Source organism: Nicotiana attenuata, chromosome 3, assembly GCF_001879085.1.
Source record: "Nicotiana attenuata strain UT chromosome 3, NIATTr2, whole genome shotgun sequence".
Lineage (NCBI taxonomy): Eukaryota > Viridiplantae > Streptophyta > Magnoliopsida > Solanales > Solanaceae > Nicotiana > Nicotiana attenuata.
Window position 1 is genome coordinate 42636163 of NC_031991.1, and position 16050 is coordinate 42652212.

Below are 16050 nucleotides of genomic sequence, written 5' to 3' on the forward strand. Positions count from 1 at the left end.
TATATATATATATATATATATATATATATATATATATATATATATATATATATATTTTTTTTTTGTACTATTATTTTTGGTAGCGACTAAAAATATACATATTTCTTATTAATTTGTTAACAAATCCACTAAGACACGAACATGAGATAATTAATTATTGAGAAAACGACACTGTGTATCCGTTCCCAAAATAATAGCCAAAAAAATATATTTTTTGTATATATATACATTTTGTGTGTTATATTCAAAAATTATATAAATTTTATATACTATTTTGGCTACAGAATGTAAATAGTTTCTGGCACGACCTAAAAATAAAAAAAAAAACATAATTATTGGGCTTAATTAATATTTTGTTTGGGAAATTAACACTGTTAGTCTCTTTTTAAAGAACATTTATATAAATAACATTAGTTTTGCTTTATTTTAAAAATAGCACATTCATTTACAATTATAGCATTTTGTTTAAAGGTTCTTTATGTGGCATTTACTTTTTAAAACGTAAACACTAACCACAATTTAAGGGATTATTGAACCACATCAATTTTTCACAACATTCTCTTTCATAATTAATCTATATTTTTCATTTTCTTTGAATTTTTGCTTCGAATAGGTGCTCTTCAAAAAAGTCCTATTTTTCATTGTTCTCCCTTACACAATCTAAATCGATCCACATTCCATTACTATAACAATATTATTCAAAGTATTTTGCTTGCAAATACGATTATGCCAATATTATACCAAATACATTTCATAAAAAATAAATGTAAAATATTAGCATACCATGTTATACCAAGAACAATTAAATAAATAGGATATACCACGTATTTTAAGATAAAATATATAAAACATATATACCTAAACACAATCAAATAAATAGAATATACCATGTATTTTGAGGAAAAGTGCAATTTTTTAAAATACCTAAACACAATTAAATAAACAAAATATACCATATATTTTTAGGTATAAAAATGATATGTACTTTATCTGCAACTTAATTAACATTTACTTAGGCTAGATATAATACTTGGGTATCGAATTTGAGTGTGAAAATAGAAGTTATGGGCGTGTGTGTGTGCGTGTATATATATATATATGTAAAATATACTTAATATATATTGCACAATTTATTTAGAAGCTGATTTGGAAAAGAATATGGGGGAAATTAAACATGATTTATGGACAGGAGGGGAAGGATGTGTTAGCAATGAATATGATTAGAAGATGATGGCAAGAAATTTTAAGGAGATAAAGTTGAAGTCCTAATTCTTTGGAGATATTTTTGGGATGAAATTGCGACATTCTCGGACAATAAAGGATGTCAGTTTCTCTTAGGCTTCTACTAATGCAAATAATACACCGCCTCGTTTGATATATACTTAATGGTGCTAGGATTCTGTATATATTATTTTAAGAGAAACTCTCAGAAACCACTATGTTTTAGTGGTTATTAGCTAGTTGTAGCTACCATTTACTATATTACTTCCTACAGGTATGTTTTCGGGTTTTTTAGAGTGTATTCATTGTATTTAAGCTACTGTATTCATGAATACAGTAACATTTCTAGGCGTGAAACAGGGGATTACAGCTAGACAGATTTTTGTATTCGAGTGTATTCGACTGTATTCATGGCATGAAACATGCGATTACAGCTGGACAAATTATTGTATTCGACTGTATTCACGGCGTGAAACATGGGATTACACTATTTTTAAACGTGAAGTGAATCAATTAACATAATAGACCCCTAATATAACTCAACAAACTCAATTATAACACACAAAATTTGTATTTCCAGTTATAAAAAAGATTCTCAACCGAAAAATACCCCAAAAACATAGCAATCTTCAGAAAAATTATACAATACACCCGAATACATAAATTATATTAATTAAAAAAAACATATGAATATATTCATAGCATATAGCGAGACAGTGAATACAATGAAATACATAGAATACAGCGGGATACATTGAAATACAATGGAAAAAAAGACAGTGAATACAATGAAATACATGGAATACAACGAGATACATTGAATTACAATGAAAAAAAAGACAATGAATACAATGAAAAACATGAAAATACAGCGTGATACATTGAAATATATTAACAGAAAATTCAAGTTGCTCAGCCCCAAACTCCGTCGTTTTTGTTCAAGAACAAACCCTAAGTTCCGGCGAATCCGCCGTCGAGCATCAGAAGTGGAGTGCCGTCATCGAGCATGATAATCTTTCTATAGCTTCGCTAAACCAGCTAGATTGAGGATTCGAAATCAGAGAAGGATAGGTTTGTTGATGCGTTGAATTCCGGCCCGATTCATGCGTCTCCGCCGGCGGGAGCTGTTGCGTCGCCGGCTGGAAGCACAGATTTTCTGTTTGGTTCCGAGAAGGGAATGGTAGAAAGAGAGGCAGCGTATTTTATGAGAGAGAGGGCAACGTATTTTATAGCTTAAGGGTTGGAGGTGACCATAAATAGATATTTCGCTATAAAAATCAAAAGGTAGTTATGGAATATAATTTTTTTAAAATGGTATTTATTTAAAATAAGAAATTTTTACCTCCTATAGCAAAGGTTAACACCTTGTTTATTTTAAATAAATACCATTTAAAAAAATTATATTCTATAGATACCTTTTAAAGTTTATAGCAAAATGTTTAATTTATGTTACCTCCTAGCCCTAAGTCACTAAATACGCTAATCAGTTACACTATTTTCTTTCTCTCTCTACTTTGATACATCCCATTCTCTTCCCCCATCCCATTAAAGTCTCCGATCTCCTCCTCCTTCCACCGGATTTGTGCAAAGTATGAAAGATTCAAAAGGTAACCAAACACTTTATTGGTGATATTATGTGCAAGTATGAAAGATTCCAAACAGTTTGTGTCTATGCCTTTTATGAATTTACCGCCGATAAAGGTTCATGTTGAGGAGATTCAAAAGGGTGGAAATTTTGAGGAGTAATTTTCACAGATGACTCTTGGGGTAGTGAAGCAGAAGCATGAGGAAGGAGGATTTGTGGATTTATCTTCGCCGGCTGTTTTAGTGCCAATGACGGAATGTGTCAATTCCAAATCTTATGCAAATTCCGTGGAATATGAACACTTCAGCATATGAATTGCCGTGGAAAAATCAATTCTTTTCTACAAATTTGTTGAAGTCCTAGAACACCATTCTGCATCAGTTTTAATCAGATACATACACCTGCAAGTGTCGTACTGTGCCCTCATCAAGACTAAACTCTTCCTTTTGCCCAAATCCGAGACATATATACAGTGAGTCGTGCATTTAAGTGAATTTTCTAATGGTTGTTGCACATTTTGTTGAGGTCTTGACATATACTTCTCTTGGTAGTCCATCTGATTTGCCTTCCCCTGATTCAGTTTCAAATCAACTTCATCAATCCAGAGCAATTTCACGTGACATCCACGCCACAACTTTATCTTTCGCGGTGAAGAAGAACATTTCTTTTAATATAATTTCAACGTATTACGCTGTATTTCATTGTATTCATTGTTTTTTTTTAATTGTAATTCAATGTATCTCGCTGTATTCCATGTATTTTATTGTATTCTCTGTCTTTTTTTTCATTGTATTTCAATGTATCCCGCTGTATTTTATGTATTTCATCGTATTCACTGTCTCGCTATATGCCATGAATGTATTCATAAGTTTTTTTTAATTAATATAATATATGTATTCAGATGTATTATATACTTTCTCCGAAGATTGCTATATTTATGGGGTATTTTTCGGTTGAGAATCTTTATAACTGAAAATACAAAATTTGTGTGTTATAATTGAGTTTGTTGAGTTATATTAGGAGCCTATTATGTTAATTGATTCATTTTCCGTTTTAAAAACAGTGTAATCCCCTATTTCACGCCGTGAATACAGTCGAATACAATAATCTCTCCAGCTGTAATTCCATGTTTCACTCCATGAATACAGTCGAATAAACTCGAATACAACAACTGATTAGTTGGACTTCCCTGATTCACGCCTATTTTTACTACTGTATTCATGAATACAATAGCTTAAATACATCAAATACAACTTATAACCACATAAAAGGTATCTATAATCCGTAATATAGCAAATGGTATTTATAGATGGCTAATTACTACTAAAAGATAGTGCTTTATAAAAATTTGTCTTAAAATAAATAATGTATCAACCTTTTCGTATACTCACGAAAGTTCCATATGTTTGGGATAGCAGCCCATGGAATTCGGGTTCATCCCGAAAGGCCCAGGTTATTCTCGATCTTTAGAAATCAAGTTTAAGGTTAGAGAAAAGTTGCCTTTTCCATCAAGACATCGGAAAATCTAGGAGGAATTCTCCCATTTACACATTCCCTTGGACCGACCAGTTGTCCTATATATCAGAAATTATACAACAAAATCCATCACATTGCAAATAGAAGAGAAGTTAGGAAATTTCGTAAAGCTAAAAACAAAGAATGGATTTTGAGCTGAGAAGAGCGAGAGAGAAGCTGGAGAAAGAGCAAAAGGATAGAAAGCAGAAAGCTAAATTGAAATTAGACAGAGAGAAAAAAGCCAAACAAGAAGCCGTTCGTCAACGTGAAGCCATTGAAGCTGTTCAACGTGCTCGCCGCCTTGATGCTGCTCAAGCCCAAGCTAAGGTATAATTTTATTTGATTATATTTTTATGGGGTTGCTTTATTTTTGAGTTATTGATTGATCTGGGAATTGGGTATTTGTCAATTTTGCAAATAGCTCTTAATTGGGTGTTAGTTTGTTGATCTTCTTAGACCATAATTCTAATTTAGTTGTTATTCATTAAAAAGAAGGATGTTTTACTTTGATGTAATTTTTAGGTAGTCCTAAGTTGCTATTTATATGTCAAGTTTGCATTTTGAGCTACTAGTTCCACTAAACAAGAATACTTTAACAAACAGTAGACTTGAGAACGTGTATTTTTTTTATATAACCGAGAAAACCATGAGGCCCAGAGGCTCTCGGTTCGAAACTCAGGTGGATAATTGGCTCGTCCCTCTGCCATCTCCACTTAAATACCAGGCTTTTCAACTCGCAACGAGCTGCACTCTTGCCACTAGATCAAAGCCTTGGGGGCTTGAAAATGTGTACTTTTACCTGAAAGGGGCTTTTGCACTTTGCATCATCTCATGTATCAAATAGTGACTCGTGAATTCTGTAAAGATAAAGTTTGATCTTTTTTGGATCTGCCATGGATTGGCCTTCTGTAAGATAAGATACAGAGGGAGAGTGAGACTCATAGCATGTTTCCTTCATATGAAATTTGTTCGCTACAAAGCTAAGAAGATGAAAAATTTGAAAGGTGCCTAATAGCCTGTTTGGCCTAGCTTCTTTTTGGCCAAAAGTACTTTTTTCACAAAGTTAGTGTTTGGTCAAGCTTTTAGAAGGAACAAAATGCATTTGATTAGAAACTAAAAACTGTTTTAAGCAAAAAAAAGTAACTTCTTCCAAAAAGCACTTTTTTAGAAGTACTTTTGAGAAAAAACACACTTAGAAATACTTTTAAAAAAACGTTAGTTGCTACTCAAAAGTGCTTTTCAAATTAATTAGCCAAACACAATTAAAGGTGTTTTTTGAAAAGCACTTTTGAGAAAAAGATTTTTCAAAATAAGCTTATTTTAGAAGCTTGGCCAAACAAGCTATAAATGACCTTATAAAGGGTTTTAGGAGTGTGAGATTTTGAAGATAGGGATATACAGTAGTGCAGGAAGGAATCCCTGGGCATCAGGATAGGATTTAAAAAGCACGTCATTGCTGGAGTTGTCTTTCCCAATTATATTAGGTTTGAGGGCGTGGAAAAAATCTAAAGGACGATATTGGCAAAGTGGGAAGGAAAATCTCTTAATTTTGCGGGTGAGAAGTAGGATGATGCATGGTTTCTAGAGGATACGTTTGGAGTGAAGTTATCTTTTCTGTGTTAATGTCGATACCATTGGAGCAATAGTATATTGTAGTTATTCCTGCTAGGCATGTTTTTTAAACTGAAACTATTTGGGGTGATACTTCCACTATGCGACCTTATGTTGGCAAAATAGCTTCAATGACTGCCTTGGTTTGAACCCTATTTTAGCTTAGTTGTTGCAAAAAAGGATGAGTTAACTTGCGGGTAAAGGGTGGGCCTATTCGCTAAGTTTGTTACACAAAATGATGTAAAGAATTATGGGTTGACGGGGAAGCCTGATGCACTTCAGTCATTAAGAATTTGTGGAACAACCATTTGATCTAAGGTCTAATAGATATATGTCTAATTTTTTCGTCGTAATCACTTTAAAGGTTGCTCAATTCCCATGCTTGAGTATTAATAAGTCAAGAATGCAATTTCCAATATTTAGTGGCTTCATTTAAAAAAAAGAGAAATAACTAAGTTGGGATCACGACACGAAAAATAGGTGTACAAGTAGGGTATGAACTTTGTAAGGTTTCATGGAGTTAGATACAATCTTGATGAACAGAATATGTATATAGGATTGTTGCCTTATGGTAGACCCGCTCCAAGTGTTTTCTCATTCTGGAACAAGGATGATAAGGGAAGGCGTCACAGGAAAAAAGGGGGTCAATTCGTCGATGATGTTATGTAATAACCCGGTTTTTATTATATATACCTATTAATCATGAGATTGAAAAATTAACTTTTATTTGTAATTATTGGGCAAATACTAAGCTAGTGGAAGAGAATTTATTATAATATATAAGATAGTGTACTAAATAAGTGGATAGGAGCTAATTTTTCATTTCTACTTATTTAGCTGGCTTTGGTTAAGAGTGTTAAACTAAAAGGAGTTGGGCAAGCCGATCTTTTGGTCTGATTGCTGTCGTATTTAAGGACCTAGGGATTTAGAATAGGGAAAATTTTGGTTTCTTAGTTCATTATACAGTGGAGAATAATAGATAACACTTACAACAGAAAGGGACAAGAGGTTTGTTATGATTTGGTTGGATAGGTTACTAGGTGGAATTTTTTGTGGAGGAGGCGTGGAGCTAAATAATTTGGTATTGAATCAATTTTTCTATTACATTGAATTTGCAGAGAAGAGACTATTGTTTATACTTTTATGTTGATTATGCCATTGATTGACACAAATTAGTATAGTGATGATTGAGCTTGTAAAACTAAATACAAGATTGAGATTTAATAAAGAGTACACAGGTATTTGATTTAGCATTAAATAATCTGTTTGCTCAAGCTACTGTTTTGACTTTTATTTTTTTTATTTTTAATTAGGAGACATAATGATTAATCAATGAATTGTGTAATAATGAAGGAACTATATGATTAAAGTAATGATGATGGCTTGATTAGTAAATAAATAATCATATGGTAATTATAGGATTTAGCATTATTGAGAAAGTACAATATAGGTTAATGTGATGGCCTTTTGAAGCAACTGCTTTGGCAGTTTCGCACGGCTAAAAGTATCACGTTTGACCTTAATTTGTACACATATTTTGATTAATTCGATCGAGTGTTGACTTTGATTTAGACTTGTTCGAAAATTGTTCACCTAGACTAGTTAAGACGTATTATTCGATATTTTGGATATATTGAGGCTATTAGGGGTCCTCTTGGTTTGGCATTTCAAGATAGGTGAAAGTTTTCTAGATAAGCGAGACTTTAAGCTTTGATGCCTGCTTTTGAAAGCCCGCGTTGAAAGTATATTTTGTCTATCTGGTCCATGTGTTGGGACAAGCTTGTGCCCATGTGTTGGGACAAGCTTGTGCTTAGCAGAACTAGTGGTCTTTGACCAGCTGCAAATGTATTATTTTGTGAAAAATACTGAACTTATATATGTAATAAGTGATTTGTGGTGTGTTGTGGCTTTGTGTCATGGCGTTGGGGCGTCGCATATCATTCTTTCTCTGCTGTGATATATATACTTTTGAGACATACAAAATGCCCTAAGTATACTATGGCAGCATGTATAGGTCCCTAATATATTACAACAATGTATGTATGTGTCTCTTAACATATTATGGCAGGGTATGTATGCTCTTAATATATATATCACGTCAAGCAAATGAATGATACGAAATGCCCAACGCCGTGGCACGAAGCCACAAACCACTTATTAAATACGTTCAATCTTTTTTATAAAATAATATATTTGCGGCTAGTCAAAGACCACCAATTCTGCCAAGCACACACTCATCCCAACACTTGGATCATGCAAATAAAATATACTTTCAAAACGGCTTTTGAAAAGCAAGCATTAAAGCTTAAAGTCCCACTTACCAAACTATCGAATAATACGTCCTAATTAGTTTAGGTGAACAACTTTCGGAAAGTCAACCCTCGGTCAAGTTAAGTTAAAACATGTACATGAATGGGTCAAATACGATACTTTTAGCCGTGCAAAACTGCTTAAACAGTGGCTTCAGAAGGTGATTACGTTGGTTTATATCATACTTTCTCTAGAATGCTATTAATTAACATATGATTATTTCATTCCTCATGAAGCCATCATCATTACTTTAATCGTAAAGTCCCTTCATTGTTATACAAATCATTGGTTAATCATTATGTCTCCTAATAAAAAAATAGAAACCGAAATAGTAGCTTGAGCGAATAGATTAGCCAATGCAAAGTTAATACCGGTGTACTCATTCTTAAATCCCAATCTCATATTAAATTTTACAAGCTCAAACATTACTTTAATCATTTGTGCCAATCATTGGCATCATCATGATAAAAGTATAAACAATAGTCACTTCTCTGCAACTTGAAAGCAACATACTGTTGTAGGAAAATTGATGGAATATTTGATTATTTAGCTCCCCCACAAAAGATTCCACCCAGTAATCTCTCCAACCAAATCGTAGTCAATCCCTTATCCCTTTCCACCATAAGTGCTCTCCGTTATTCTCCACTGTATAATAATGAACTATGAAACCAAAATTTTCCTATTTTAAAGTCCTAAAATGTGGCAGCAACTAGATCAAGAGAATGGGCTTGGCCCACTCCTTTTCGTTTAATACTCTTTAACTAAAGTCAACTAACTAAGTAGAGTTGAAAAATTAGCCACTTATTTAGTATACTATTTTATATATTATAATAAATTCCCTTCCACTAGCTTAGTATTTGACCCAATAACTATAAATAAAAATTGATTCTCCAATTTCATGATTAATAGGTATAGAAAAAAATCGGGTTATTACAAATTACCTGTTGAATTTGTTTATGTGGTTAGTTAAACCACCACAATTGTATTATGCTTTTAATTTATACCAAATACTTCTGATATTAAGGGGTCATTTGGTTCGCTGACACACTTATCCCGGGATTATAATCGTGTGATTAGTAATCCCTGGATTATTTAGTGCTATTGTTTTGTTTGGTTCATTGGATGAAATATGGGATATACGGTGTATGATCCAAAGCATATGTTTGGTCTGAAGTTGGATGAATTTTTAGCTTCCAATTTTAACCTTGGATAATTTAGTGATTTAAATTTAAGTGAATCATTTACTTAAAAAATACATACGAATATTAGCAAGGTCCAGTGACATTCTTTTACCGGCGGCGAATTCACATCCAAATTCTGTAATGAACAGAATCCAAAGTATCAACAAAGAAGGGAATGATTTCACATCCAATTCAAAATCCAAATCAAAATGAAAGAATCCTCAGAATAATCCAATATGCAATTGATGTAAATAGATCACTTGTTAATCCTATACCAGAATTGTCATGCCATTTCACTATTTTTAGAATCATTAGTAAAGGGCTTGTGGGGTAACATGGTCATTTTGCAGGTGGGATAAATAATCCCAAGTCATATGGTATAAAATTATAGCTAATACTGACAACAAAACAGGGGCTAAATTTTATCCCAAATTCTATACCAGGATATCCCACCTTACCCCTGAACCAAACGGCCTCCGAGAGTTTTCCATGTTAAGATATAAAAGACATGGCAAATTTGTTGGACATCTGTTCAACAATGAAGTAGAGTAGATATTAGCAGGCCTATGTAACCACGCCATTTATTACTTATTAGTTTTTTAATTGATGAAGTATGAAAAGCAAGCACATTTTACTAGGATTCTTAGTAAGTGTAACTACTTTAGTTCCCATTGGGAGAGCCACTTTATAATCTAGAAATTTGTTTGTCCTTTTTTAGTTCTACTTGTTAATTGTCGACACGGCAAGAATTATTACACTTATGATTGTTTTTTGTTTTCTGCTTCCTTTCTTCAGCTGTGAATAGTCTGCCTTTACAGGAAAAAGCTTTTTATAACACGTTATCTTCTCAAAACTGTATCCTGACTTCTTTCTCACTTCTGCTTAGTTAAGCCACATGATGAAAGCCTGCTACACGTATGGATATTTCAAAGTGCCATCTGTACTCTAACCAGATTGCTAGTCATGTCTTAACTTCAAAGAAAAGCAATATTTTCAGATTCCTAGGTCAATGGCACAATGTGCTCCATGTGTGTTATTTGCAAATAAAAAATAGAATCAATCCTTTCGGGGGGCGTTTGGCAAAGATGTGTTTGAATTAATCAAGTAAGGATTCGCTCCTGCTTCATTGACTTTACACTTGAGGATTTGTGTAAAGTGCTGCACCCAATAAATTTAGCTGGAATCTTCTGAATACCAGTGCTCTTATGGCGTCTGTTATTTCCTCGCCCCGGAAAGTTGTAAGCTCTAAGCATTAGCTGATTCTCGAGTTATCAATTGACTGAGGCTGAGAATAAATGCCCTGTTTATGTGGGTTGTGAATACAGACAGACTGATTCATTTCGTGTATGTTATATTTGTTCTCTTGTTCAAGTTGTATTCTTTTTGGTTGAGGGATCATGGGGTTTTAGCTATTTGCTATGTTTATTCTATCTGCATCATAGAGTTACGATAAATTTATGAATGTTGGGGCCAGTTCATGCATTCATTTCATTTTCTTGATTACATATCTAGACCATTGCAATCTGTTGTCAAATTGGGTTCTAAATAGGCAAGCTCTTCTTTTCTTGGCTTTCCATAAGAAGAAATTAGCTGGCTAAATTCTGGTGTAGTGGTAAATGTGATTAAAAAATTAACTTTCCTTATACAAAGAGTAGCCGTCTTCATTATCTCTAGTAAAACCTGTCGTTGATGCTCAAGCTGTCTTTAAGAAATTAATATTGGAGAACGCCCAACTCTTGGATTTTTTTTTCCAGGCAACCCAGCAAATTGAAGAAGAACTGTTAGCTGGACGAGGAGTTGCATTTTCCCGTATTTTGGAAGCTGTACCTTATGAGGGTGCCGGAGATAAAATTAAATTGCCACCATCTTGCTTCACTGAATTGTCTGATCAGGGTGCCTTTGACAAGGGACCCCTACACTTCAGGGTTTCTGTAGTTCACCAATCTTCTCCTTCGGACTTGAAGGATGCAGAGCAGAATAATCGGACAACACATGCTGGAGTCCTGGAGTTCACTGCCGATGATGGTGCTGTAGAGCTTCCTCCACATATATGGAATAACTTATTTCCTGCAGATTCTCCAATGGGTCCTATGGTTGAAGTGTGTTATGTCTGGCTACCAAAAGGAACTTATGCAAAACTTCAGCCAGTTGAACCAGGATTTTCTGATATCCCTAATCACAAGGCAGTTCTTGAAACTAGCCTTCGTCAGCATGCCACGCTTTCAGAAGGCAATATACTGACAGTTAATCATGGTGTTCTGACGTACCATTTACGTGTTCTTGAACTGAAACCTTCTTCGAGTGTATCTGTTTTGGAAACGGATATAGAAGTTGATGTAATGGGCGCAGAACGGACTGCTGAGAGCACAAATCAGTGTGTATTGCAACCTCTCTTATTTGGGGAGGTAGATGCTGGGGTGGTCACAGAAGGAAGCTATGTATACTACAAGTTCATACTAGACGAAGTTAATTGGGAATTTATATCTTTGGGGGATGTTGAAGTTGAGATAAAGGTAGAATCCGATACCCAAGATGGAGATACTGACCTCTATGTTTCTAAACATCCATTACTGTTCCCCACACAGCACCAGCACGGTTGGTCATCTCATGACATTGGTTCAAAATCTTTGGTCCTTGGCTCCAGGGATCTGGGCCATGGACCAGGTACATACAGTATTGGCATTTATGGTTTCAAGGGCACAACCAAGTATAAGGTGTCTGTTAACATTCGACACATATATAAGTCAAAGAGCGGACAGCAACCTGTGTCTTCCACATTATCTGCTGATGCAGACACTGTAGAATGCCGGAATTGTAAGCATTACATACCTTCCAGGAGTATAGCGCTGCATGAAGCCTACTGTAGCAGGCACAATGTTGTCTGTCAGCATACTGGTTGTGGGGTTGTTTTAAGGAGGGATGAGGCCAAGAACCATGTCCATTGTGAAGAATGTGGGTTAGCATTTCAGAAAGAAGAAATTGAGAAGCACAAGAAAGTATTTCATGTGCCGCTGCATTGCCCTTGTGGAATAGTCCTTGCAAAAGAAAAGATGGTAAGTTATTTCTTTTGTTTGATATACACTATTTTTGGGTTTCCATTACTACATTTCTTTTCAACAATGCTGTGACTATGCCTTTTACTGAGCCGAGGGTCTATCGGAAATAACCTCTCTACCATCACAAGGTAGGGGTAAGGTCTGCGTATACACTATCCTCCTCAGATTACACTTGTGGGATTACACTAGTTTTTTTTTTTTTTGTTGTTTGTTGTAGTAACTATTCTTTGGTTGTTAATCTAACAGTTTTTTGTAACAGGTTCAACATCAATCTATGGAGTGTCCCTTGCGGTTGGTAACATGCCGGTTTTGTGGAGACATGGTGCAAGCAGGGAGTTCTGCAGCAGATGCAAGGGATCGGTTAAGAGGACTTACAGAGCATGAGAGTGTCTGTGGATCAAGAACTGCACCTTGTGATTCATGTGGGCGTTCAGTTATGCTGAAGGATATGGACATACACCAAGTTGCAGTCCATCAGAAAAATTGATCATGAGTACAATCTTTTATTTCTCCGTGGTTGACTTTGGGTTCAAAATGCTGCTTGAAGTGTAAAGCTCTGGCCGTTGTGTTTATCTGTTTATTCATGTATTCAGGCAGTTGTATATTTATTTATGATTCTCAACCGCGTTAAGGGTTGCATGGCAAAGGGAGAGAGGGAGAGGGGGAAGGGTGTTTGACGAAATGTAACTCTTTGCAGTGACTTTAAATATATTATCATCATTTTATATTTCTTTCTTGGTTAGACCTTTAATTTTGGTAGTGATAATGGCGACCCAATAGATAAATGAGGTTTGCACTGGTGGTTATCTCCACCTTCAATTGAGGGAAAGCTATTGATCCTCTTGGATGGGACGGTGTACGATGGATTAAAAAAGAAAATAAAAGAAGTGATGTGATATGCAGACAAAAACATTAGGTTTACTGCAAATGAGTGAGTTATTCAAGAGTTTGCTTCATTTAGATTATTTTACTTGATTTTGTTATTTTTCTGATTACAATAGTTTTCTTAGTCATACAACTAAATACAACATCAACATCAACCCAGTAATAATCCCACTAGTGGGGTCTGGGAGGGTAAGGTGTACGCAGACCTTACCCCTACCTCGGAGGGCCAGTAATAATCCCACTAGTGGGGTCTGGGGAGGGTAAGGTGTACGCAGACCTTACCCCTACCTCGGAGGGGTAGAGAGGCTGTTTCCGGAGACCCTCGGCTCGGCTCAGAGACAAAAGATCTGTAACAACAACAGAAACCAGACAAATAGTATCAACACCGTAAGAAACAATAAATAAGTGGAAGGACAATAGTGATACAACTAAATGATTGTTGTAAACAACCAATTTTGGTAATTGACAAAAACCAGATCTTCTGATGAAGTTCGAAGAGATCTAGACTTCTTTGGCTAAAGCTGGGGAATAAGAAGTACCAAATTCTTTCATTAGATGGCCTATCCAACTCGTCCAAGGTCGGCTCAGTCATTGCCTTGCCTATTGTTGAACTCATTTCATTTCAGCTCAAGTAACTTTTGGACGGGTTATTGACCCGTTTATTTATTGACTCAACCCATTTTGATCCGTTTAAAATCAACTCAACCTGCTCATTTGGCACCCCTACTCACAGGAGAAACAACAACAAACAGCATAGGAACATTAATTTTTAAAGAAATGCTCAAGTCAGTCAAGCTGGAGAACAGGGAAAGTATTTTTCTAAGAATTAAAGTAGCATATATGTCATATGATAAACATCAAATCTTAAGGGTCAACATAGTCTCATCCTAATTAGCCTTCCCCTATAACCATCCATGTCATCTTAAATATACCAATCTTCTATTGAACTAGAAACAGACAAACAATCGTACTCTCGATTTTGCAAAATGATATAATAATAAACTAATCATTAAAAGAAAACCATGGTAAGAAATCAAGATATTTATCAGTCACACAAATGACTCAACTAACACCTTCAGTCACAAATTAGTAGATACGAAAACTAAATGGATTAGTTACCTCCAATAGCAAAGGTTGATACCTTATTTATTTTAAATAAATACCATTTAAAAAAATTATATTTTATAACTACCTTTTGATTTTTATAGCCAAATACCTATTTATGGTCACCTCCTACCCTTAAGCCATAAAATACGCTTCCTTCTCTCTTATAAAATACACTGACTCTCTGGCTTGACCCTAATGAAGGCAATGAAATCTCCATGGCCAACTCCAGTATGTTTCTTCTTCTTCTTCCTTTCCGATTTTGATTGTTTTCTTCTGCCAGTATATTTCTTCTTCTTCTTCCTTTCCATGGCAAGGAAATTTTTGGGACTTTAACTTCTTGGCAATTTCTTCTTCGGTGGGTGCTAGCAATTTCTTCCGATTCGTTACCAGCGGGTGCTAGCGAAATTCAGTTCTGGGACTTTAACTTCTTTAGATGCGTTACGGATGCTAGCAATTTCTTCTTCAGCGATCTTTCTCGTTTTCTTCTTCTTTCTCTCATCGCTGCTTATAAATCATGGTCGGAATCCGATGGGTCGTCGGAAAATCGTCGACTATAATAGGTCGTCTGAAGTTTGGGGTTGAGCAATTTGAAGATTCTGTTAACTTTTTTTTAAGAGCATTTCAATGTATCTCGCTGTATTTCTATGTATTTCACTGTATTCACTATCTTTTTTTCCATTGTAATTCAATGTATCTCGTTGTATTCCATGTATTTCATTGTATTCAATGTCTTTTTTTTTTCATTGTATTCAATGTATCCCGCTGTATTCTATGTATTTCATTGTATTCACTGTCTCGCTATATGCCATGAATGTATTCATATATTTTTTTAATTAATATAATTTATGTATTCAGATGTATTATATAATTTCTCTGAAGATTGCTATGTTTTTGGGGTATTTTTCGGTTGAGAATCTTTTTTATAACTGAAAAATATAAAATTTGTGTGTTATAATTGAGTTTGTTGAGTTATATTAGGAGTCTATTATGTTAATTGATTCACTTTCCGTTTTAAAAACAGTTTAATCCCCTATTTCACGCCGTGAATACAGTCGAATACAATAATTTGTCCAACTGTAATCCCACGTTTCACTCCATGAATACAGTCGAATACATTCGAATACAACAACTGATTAGCTGGACTTCCCTGATTCACGCCTATTTTTGCTACTGTATTCATGTATACAATAGCTTAAGTACATCAAATACATCTTATAACCACAGAAAAGGTATCTATAATCCGTATATAGCAAATGGTATCCATAGATGGCTAATTACTACTAAAAGATAGTGCTTTATGAAAATTTCTCAAAAAATATGCTCATATTGACATTTGCACTGGAAAATTTGCTAAACATAAACACGTGAGTTTGTTTGACATATCTGTGAGCACGAAATTTTTGCCCCATATATGAAATTACTCCTAAAATATTCAAAATAGTTTTTAATTATTCTTGATAGAATTTTAGGAATTTTGTTTGTTTATTTGATTGCATTCTATAACATCAATAGATTACTTGCATTTTTGCATTATTAGGAATATTTTTAAATAAAAAAATCACCCAAAAAATATTTTACC

General features: G+C 34.5%; 1 protein-coding gene across 1 annotated transcript; it reads left to right on the forward strand.

Annotated features, from left to right (window-relative positions):
• LOC109223607 lies at window positions 4211-13206 on the forward strand. Its single transcript, XM_019387990.1, has 3 exons — window positions 4211-4648; window positions 11178-12476; window positions 12739-13206. Exons 1-3 carry the CDS (start codon window positions 4466-4468, stop codon window positions 12964-12966), a joined length of 1710 nt encoding a protein of 569 aa, XP_019243535.1. The 5' UTR covers window positions 4211-4465; the 3' UTR covers window positions 12967-13206.

Bases quoted from the DNA above. Each gene is read 5' to 3' on its own strand.
- LOC109223607 (XM_019387990.1), top strand. From the start codon at position 4,466: ATGGATTTTGAGCTGAGAAGAGCGAGAGAGAAGCTGGAGAAAGAGCAA. The intron at 4,649-11,177 runs GTATAATTTTAT...TTTTTTTTCCAG, and splicing joins CTGCTCAAGCCCAAGCTAAG to GCAACCCAGCAAATTGAAGA. The intron at 12,477-12,738 runs GTAAGTTATTTC...TTTTTGTAACAG, and splicing joins TCCTTGCAAAAGAAAAGATG to GTTCAACATCAATCTATGGA.